Here is an 8,721-nt window from a genome sequence, read left to right as displayed (position 1 = left end):
TGGGGGGTCATAAGACAACATGGAGGGGGAGGGGGGGCGGAGAAGGAGAAAGGCCACCAGAACATTTCGGGAGGGAAGCACCGGAGAGGATGTTTGACTCGCCAGTACAATCTGGATCATGACGGTGCAGCACAGGACACAGGCAATTCAGAGACGACTGGGTAATATGCCGGTATCATGGGGGGATGGGGCACAGCGGTGAGGACCTCGGGTGGTGGAGGTCTCCTCTCTGTGGGGTGGAGATATTTGTAGAGTTTCTTACCTTCTGTCCCTGCGATTCGTCAATCTGGTCTCCCTGGCTGTGTCCCGCCTCTCCTCCCATGATCCTTCCTCGCCTACTTCACCGAGCCTTCCAGTGTCCTCATAGATCCCTACTAGCCCAGAAGACATCCAATCACCAAAGGGCATTAGTAGAAAAAAAATATAGGAGGATCTCCAGGAGGGGGGAGGGGTTATAGGAGGATCCCACAGCTCTGTCCAATCACCTGATGGGCATGTTACCCAGCCTGCTATGAATTGCCTGTGTCCTGTACGGTACAATTAGGTGGAGGGAAATGTACGGGGATGGCGTCACCCCCACTCTGGAGACTATATAGACCTTGTCTGGGGGATCAGTGCACCCCAACACTGCCCACCTCCATATCCCATCAGCGGGGGTGTCCTCCTCCCGATGGCCGAGGACCCAATTCACAAACAAGGATCCTTCTGGCACTGGGTCAGCTTTGTGAATTGAGTTTGAGGTGTTCCCGGGAGTATGGCGGCTCAGACATGGCTCTCCTCTATGGGGGGTACGTTCCGGTCTTCACTCCCTACCTCTGACTGGGGATTGTAAGGGAGGAGGATGGGGATTGGGAGGAGGAGGATTAGGAGAAGAATGGTGATGGGGGAGGAGGATGGGGATGAGGAGGGAAATGGGGGGGTAGGTTCCGGTCTTAGGAGTATGATGATGGGGATGGGGGGGTAGGTTCCGGTCTTAGGAGTATGATGATGGGGATGAGGAGGGGGATGGGGGGGTAGGTTCCGGTCTTAGGAGTATGATGATGGGGATGAGGAGGATGGGGATTAGGATGAGGATTAGGAGGAGGCGGATGATGGGGATTAGGAGGAGGAGGATTAGAAGGATGGGGATTAGGAGGAGGAGGATTAGAAGGATGGGGATTAGGAGGAGGATGATGGGGATTAGGAGGAGGAGGATTAGAAGGATGGGGATTAGGAGGAGGAGGATTAGAAGGATGGGGATTAGGAGGAGGATGATGGGGATTAGGAGGAGGAGGATTAGAAGGATGGGGATTAGGAGGAGGAGGATTAGAAGGATGGGGATTAGGAGGAGGATGATGGGGATTAGGAGGAGGAGGATTAGAAGGATGGGGATTAGGAGGAGTATGATGATGGGGATTAGGAGGAGTATGATGATGGGGATTAGGAGGATTGGGGATTAGGAGGAGGATGGGGATTAGGAGGAGGAGGATTAGAAGGATGGGGATTAGGAGGAGGATAGGGGAGGAGGATGGGGATTAGGAAGGAGGAGGATTAGGATGGGGGAGGGGGATAGGTTCCGGTCTTCACTCCCTCCCTCTGACTGGGTATTGTAAGGGAGGAGGATTAGGAGAAGAATGGGGATTAGGAGGCGGATGGGGATGAGGAGGATGGTGGAGGAGGAGGATTAGGAGGGGGATGGGGGGGTAGGTTCCGGTTTTAGGAGTATGATGATGGGGATTAGGAGGAGGAGGATTGGGGATTAGGAGGAGGATGGGGATTATGAGGTTGATGGCTCCTCTGCCCCCATTGTCTCATTCTCTCTCTGGTTTTCAGTGCGGTGCGAGCGTGGCGACGTCTAGCGGAGTTGAACTCCTTAACCTCGGCACCTCGCTCTTTCCATCTCCGCCAACCTCGCTCTTTCCATCTCCGCCAACCTCGCTCTTTCCATCTCCGCCAACCTCGCTCTTTCCATCTCCGCCAACCTCGGCACCTCACCCTTTCCATCTCTGCCAACCACAGCGAGTACATTTCACGTATGGAGCGGTTTCTTCCTCCAGGCAGAACACACACTTCACAACAGAAGGGGCCACACAGTCCTAGAAATGGGAAGCTTCCACAATGCAGTTCTGTGATAGGGTGAGACTGAACCCTGGAAGTATTCCTAGATGTGGAGAGTCTGTCAGGCGTCTTTGACCTGCCTGTTCCGGCTGGGGGGACGGGGACTCTCCCCCTCTCCTTATCCTGGTGACCCCCCGACAGAAAGTGAACAATCCAAACTTTCCAGTTGTCACCAGAAAAAGGGGACCGCACCCCTTCCAGTCCAGGAAGTTAGAAATAAATCCTCCCCCCCCCCATCCACGGAGAGTCATGCGGTCTGATTCTTCCATTTCTTCTCCGATAGCCCCACAATCAGCCAGATAACTGATCCGGATCTATGTTATCTTCTTCCGTGGCCTCCTTCCAGCTCACATACTACACACAGGTCCACAGACGCTAAATATGACACGAGGACATTGCTATGTGAGGACCAGACTGAGAATAAACCACACACATGGCAAGACTCCTCCATGGTGGTCGTTCTTCACACAAGGTCCACAATCTCTCACACAGACCATAAATGAGTCCACAGGGTTAAGGGGCTGTGATTGCTGCCGAGTATAGCTGGCCATACACTATACCAGGGTCAGCTGACCTTCAGCCTTCCAAGACACAGACAGCCCCGACTTCCAGAGGCGGATGTATGATGAGATTTGTAGATTAACCGCGGCAGGGATGAAGCTTGGCTACCGCCGCCCTACATAATCAAAGTATCCAATTTCTGTATAAGGTCCTTTCGCTTTACCAAAACTAGATAAGACAAAAGATTGAGGAATGCTTTCAATGTGAATCCAATGAGGCGGCCCTCGTAGAACACGGTCCATGGTGATAGAACTAAAGGATATTGTACAGTGTATGGTCACCCCAAAAGTGTCAGATCTAAAACACGTGAAACATCCACAGGGTTCAACGCACACTATACCAAACCACTTAACTTTCCCTTTGGCTCCATTGGGTGTGGATGGGTTCACTTTCCCTTTGGCTCCATTGGGTGCGGACTGGTTCACTTTCCCTTTGGCTCCATTGGGTGTGGATGGGTTCACTTTCCCTTTGGCTCCATTGGGTGCAGATGGGATCACTTTACTTTTGGTCTCCATTGGGTGCGGATAGGTTCACTTTCCTTTTGGCTCCATTGGGAGCGGATAGGTTCACTTTCCCTCCATTGGGTGCGGATAGGTTCACTTTCCTTTTGGGCTCCATTGGGTGCGGATAGGTTCACTTTCCTTTTGGGCTCCATTGGGTGCGGATAGGTTCACTTTCCTTTTGGGCTCCATTGGGTGCGGATAGGTTCACTTTCCTTTTGGGCTCCATTGGGTGCGGATAGGTTCACTTTCCTTTTGGGCTCCATTGGGTGCGGATAGGTTCACTTTCCTTTTGGGCTCCATTGGGTGCGGATAGGTTCACTTTCCTTTTGGGCTCCATTGGGTGCGGATAGGTTCACTTTCCTTTTGGGCTCCATTGGGTGCGGATAGGTTCACTTTCCTTTTGGGCTCCATTGGGTGCGGATAGGTTCACTTTCCTTTTGGGCTCCATTGGGTGCGGATAGGTTCACTTTCCTTTTGGGCTCCATTGGGTGCGGATAGGTTCACTTTCCTTTTGGGCTCCATTGGGTGCGGATAGGTTCACTTTCCTTTTGGGCTCCATTGGGTGCGGATAGGTTCACTTTCCTTTTGGGCTCCATTGGGTGCGGATAGGTTCACTTTCCTTTTGGGCTCCATTGGGTGCGGATAGGTTCACTTTCCTTTTGGGCTCCATTGGGTGCGGATAGGTTCACTTTCCTTTTGGGCTCCATTGGGTGCGGATAGGTTCACTTTCCTTTTGGGCTCCATTGGGTGCGGATGGGTTCACTTTCCTTTTGGCTCCATTTGGTTGGATGGGTTCACTTTCCTTTTGGGCTCCATTGGGTGCGGATAGGTTCACTTTCCCCCTTTGGCTCCATTGGGAGCGGATGGGTTCACTTTCCCTTTGGCTCCATTGGGTGCGGATAGGTTCACTTTCCTTTTGGGCTCCATTGGGTGCGGATAGGTTCACTCTACTTTTGGCTCCATTGGGAGCGGATGGGTTCACTTTCCCTCCATTGGGTGCGGATAGGTTCACTTTCCTTTTGGGCTCCATTGGGTGCGGATGGGTTCACTTCCCTTTGGCTCCATTGGGGGCGGATGGGTTCACTTTCCCTCCATTGGGTGCGGATAGGTTCACTTTCCTTTTGGGCTCCATTGGGTGCGGATGGGTTCACTTCCCTTTGGCTCCATTGGGGGCGGATGGGTTCACTTTCCCTCCATTGGGTGCGGATAGGTTCACTTTCCTTTTGGGCTCCATTGGGTGCGGATGGGTTCACTTCCCTTTGGCTCCATTGGGGGCGGATGGGTTCACTTTCCCTCCATTGGGTGCGGATAGGTTCACTTTCCTTTTGGGCTCCATTGGGTGCGGATGGGTTCACTTCCCTTTGGCTCCATTGGGGGCGGATGGGTTCACTTTCCCTCCATTGGGTGCGGATAGGTTCACTTTCCTTTTGGGCTCCATTGGGTGCGGATGGGTTCACTTTCCTTTTGGCTCCACTTGGTTGGATGGGTTCACTTTCCCTTTGGCTCCATTGGGTGCGAATGGGTTCACTTTCCCCCTTTGGCTCCATTGGGAGCGGATGGGTTCACTTTCCCCCTTTGGCTCCATTGGGAGCGGATGGGTTCACTTTCCCTTTGGCTCCATTGGGTGCGGATGGGTTCACTTTCCATTTGGTAGAGGTGCTTGCCATGGTCCTGCAAGACTTCTTGACCTAAATGACCCAATTATTTGCCAACTCTGATTGCAGAGGCCCCAAGCGCATTCCCGCTCCCTCTCCTGCAGATTGTGTATCTGATTCACCTGTGGCCATAACAGCTTCAGAACCATTGGCCGCAGAGACTCAGATTTTGCGCTCAGCCCTAAGGAGTCAGTCTACTGCCATCACTCCCAAATGAAAGGAGGTCATTGAAGCAGTGCACACCAATCATCTTGTTGCCTCTGGAAGCCTATTTCCAGTCTTGGGTCCTTCTTCCAGACTTGTGATTAGAAGCACCCTGATTCTTTTCATCACCCAAGTGCTCCATTTTGTGAGGATCATGTTCAGGAATGGTCCGTTGCCACTGTGGAGCCAACCATGCAACGTCTTAAGGTGACCACCATACCGATCCCCACGATCCTTTGAGAATGGGTGGAGCAGATGGCTGTGGTGTTACATTTCAGCTGTGGAAGACTTCCTGCTAGTCTCTCCAACATGCCTCATGCTGAACACATTCATAGGGCACTTTAGCTAAAATGATGGACGAAGCGACCTTTGTGCAAGAAGTATGACCTTTGAGGGACAATTCCTCTTTGGACCAACTCTTGATACCATCATCAGTGATGCTACCGGCAGCAATTGCACTCATCTTGCCCAGGAGAAGAAGCCATCTGCAAAGTTGGCTCCTCGCTGCCTATTAAGAAATGTTCCTTTCATTGTTCCCGGCTCTCCACTTAAACGTCAAGACCCTCCAAACTTGGCTCCAGATCCACCCCACAAAGCCTGCTAAATCCTCCGACAAGAAGGTGCTTCCAGAGGGGGGAGTGATCTGTTGACTCTTCTGGCCACTTGGACAACTTCATTCCAGATGTTTGGGTTCAGGATGTGGTGGCCCAGGGCTACGGACTGGAGTTTCGCTCCCTGCCTTCTCTTTGTTCTCTCACTTTCAATCTTCCGGCGTCTCAGAGTCTCACCACCTCTCTATGGCTTAGACCAGTGGTTCTCAACCTGTGGGTCGCAACCCACAGTTGAGGGGGTCCCCACGTGCCTTGTGCTGCTCTAGGTAAGAGGTTCCTCAGCTTCCACCTGGCGCAGCAGTGTCAGTCCTCTTAGATGGCGCTGCAGCATCAGTGGCCGGAGAGGATCAGAGAGAGGGGAGCAGGCAGGAGTGAGGGGAGTTGAGTGCTGGGCACCACAGAGGCCGCACTGGGCACCACAGAGGCCGCACTGGGTGTCCCCAGAGAGTCCCACTAGCCACCTGAGAGCCCACACAGATACTAGTATTGGTGCATCCCTAAATTTTACGGTTGGGGGTCACCACCACTTGGCAAATGTTACCAAGGGGTCCCGGCCCTAGAAAGGTTGAGAACCACTGGCTTAGACAGACCCATCATCAAAACTTAAGGTCTCAAGGATCGGGTTCCACCTCTTCCTGTCACGGCGCACTCTACTAGATCCTTGAGCTCTGCACAGATTTGTAAGGCTGCCATGTGGTCTTCTCTTGACACGTTCTCTATGTTCTACCAGGTGGATGTTGTGGCCTCATCTTCTGCATAAGGTTCTCCAGCAGGTTCTGTCAGCTGCAGGCAGTCCCCCAGTTCTGTGTTTTCTTGGGCCCAGTTTTTGGTTTGCACTCGTCCAATCCTCCTGTAGGCGGCAGTATATCTAGAAGCTGAAAGACGTCCTGTGTCTGTCAATGGATTCCAGGTAATCACTGCGTGATCAGCTACCTCACACAGCCCGATGGACCTTCCTAAAACCACAATTCATGGCACTTGAAAAGAGTACAACTGTACCCAGACTTAGGACCCGTTGAAGAGGACCTGTCGGTACCTTTTGCTTGAATAAATCAGTGACAAATGACATCATACAGCATCCGGATCAGTTTTCAGTTGACTCTTACATGAGTATCAGCTGTGCCAGGGGCGGCATGGCAAAGGTGACAGGGAGGAGGTGGAGGAGGCCGGGCCACAGCAGCAGGTAAGAGGAGTTTGTAGGAGGTACAGGGAAAGGGACCCCGGCAACCAGCCCACCTGGGGCCCTGCAGAGCCCACCATCGAGTCTCAGATAGGCTGTGCAGGATCTATGGAGTGCTCTGCAGGGTCACTCTCACGTGGGCTCCGCCGGGTCTCAGGTAAGCCCAGCGCGTCGCCGAGCCCACATATACCTATATACCCATAAGGGTAAAAGACGACACATGGCGTGTTATCTTCATTTTAGATGTCATAAAGGGTTTTGTGGCTCCTGGAGTTTTCTTTTCTGTGAGAAACGGGTCCAAATGGCTCTGAGTGTTTAAGGTTGCTGACCCCTGACTTACCTCAGAGGCACCAAATGACTGAAACATGGCAGTAAACTCCAACAGCCAACCTAAAATAAGGATTGGATGTGAACGTTCCTCCTCCTAGTTGGAGGTCGTGTCCCCGTGTTCTCCATCTCAGCTTCATATTGCCTCCTGAACCTCATTCACGCCCTTCATGTATGACCAGGTTTCACCCACGGGGTCCTCCCTCTCCCCTCCGGACTGTACAGAAGATGTCTCCACAACAAAAGCCACGCCCCCCCCCTTCGCTCGGTGGTCCTACGCTGGACTCTCACCCCGTCATCTCCCAAACTGAACACTTTAAGAAAGGCTGCCTGTCGGCCTTTTGGCTAAGATCAAGTGTAGTATCTGTTCTTATCAGTTGTCGGGAACAGAGCGGCCGCCGTCGCCTATGGAGAGGGGTAGATGGCGGCCTATTCCTGGCGTAATTGGTGGGGCGCTGGATGAGGTTCCAGGCCATCGGAGCTTTCGACCCTTGTGATGGGTGGGCTCCGGCGGAGGGATCTCTGAAGGCGCCCCGCCTCCGGAGACGAATGGATGCGAAGCTTGGTCGAGGCTGGAGGGTTGGGGGGCGGCAGAACCCCGTGGTGTTGTGCCCCCTAGGGGGTGGCGTCCCAGGGGTGCTCAGGTAGTCACTTGGGTGTGGGACCCCAACACTGACTCACTCGGTCACACACCACATTGCTATTTTCTGCACAACGCCTCTAGGGCCGGCCTTACGGCTAGTCCGGGGCCATTTTTTAGCACCCGGCCCCTAAGGCCTGTCAGCGTGGTGCGCTGGCACTTTAGTATCATTTATGCACAATTGGCCTTTTTTTAAAAGCTTTTTGACCCACAGATGCAGCGGGTGCAGGTTCCTTCGGGGCCTATTCCTGACGCTGGGAGGAGATTCTGTGCCTCCTACCTCTCTGTCTCCTCCCACCCAGGAGGAGGGTTTCTCTTCGGGAGATCCCCCCTGCCTAGTACTGTGAGGGACCCGCACCGGCAGGTCCCCGACGGAAATGGTCCACCGGCCTTCGGGTTGGTGGGCCAACAGTCTCAACCCGTCAGGAGCCTTGCACCCCCGGGGGGTCTTCGGAAGGACCCAGCACCCTCGTGCACGTTTTTGTGTGCTGTGATTTCACGGTTGCACTTTTTTTGTTCACAGGGGGAAGTTTTGATGCGCGTCCACGGGCTTCGATAAAAAACCTGTACGTATTACTGAACTACAGCAGAGAAAAAGCAGGTCTCCATCCTGCCAGACAGGACAGCGCAGTGTGGCAAAGCTGTGTAAATAGCAGGAGTGGATGGACAGAAACCCAAATCTTTTGGCAGGTAAAACAGCTCCTCGATATGTATTTAGCTGCTGGCCCAGAGCTCTCAGATTTATGTCCCCCGGACAAGGGCAACCCACCTCGAGGAGCGGCAGCACCCTGCAATGCCCTGTATACACCACCGGGGGGCGCTCCCTCCACCCCCCAGAAATAAATCATTAGACTTTCTATGAAATAATCACTTCTATTTACAAAACCAAAACATCTAAAATGACAAATTGGCAGTTGTGGGTTTGTGGATGGGGGGGTGGGCA

The 8,721-nt window shown here is 53.1% G+C and overlaps 2 protein-coding genes across 2 annotated transcripts in view; one reads left to right on the top strand and one right to left on the bottom strand.

Annotated features, from left to right (window-relative positions):
- ADCK5 (aarF domain containing kinase 5) overlaps positions 1-7,487 on the top strand; it is a gene marked incomplete at its 5' end in the record, with an annotated part of 15,094 nt that extends 7,607 nt beyond the window's left edge. The window contains 2 exons of the mRNA XM_018574991.1: positions 1,813-2,012; positions 7,321-7,487. Of these exons, the coding sequence (XP_018430493.1) occupies positions 1,813-2,012; positions 7,321-7,487 (367 nt within the window). The remainder of the gene's footprint in view (positions 1-1,812; positions 2,013-7,320) is intronic.
- Positions 7,488-7,567: 80 nt separating this feature from the next.
- CPSF1 (cleavage and polyadenylation specific factor 1) overlaps positions 7,568-8,721 on the bottom strand; it is a gene marked incomplete at its 5' end in the record, with an annotated part of 34,748 nt that continues 33,594 nt past the window's right edge. Inside the window, one exon of the mRNA XM_018574990.1 lies at positions 7,568-7,753. Within this exon, the coding sequence (XP_018430492.1) occupies positions 7,568-7,753 (186 nt within the window). The remainder of the gene's footprint in view (positions 7,754-8,721) is intronic.

Source organism: Nanorana parkeri, unplaced genomic scaffold (genome assembly GCF_000935625.1).
Source record: "Nanorana parkeri isolate BGI_ZX_2015 unplaced genomic scaffold, ASM93562v1 scaffold3446, whole genome shotgun sequence".
Taxonomy (NCBI): domain Eukaryota; kingdom Metazoa; phylum Chordata; class Amphibia; order Anura; family Dicroglossidae; genus Nanorana; species Nanorana parkeri.
The sequence above is the reverse complement of the archived record's forward strand: the minus strand, read 5'-3'. Positions and strand labels throughout refer to the sequence as shown.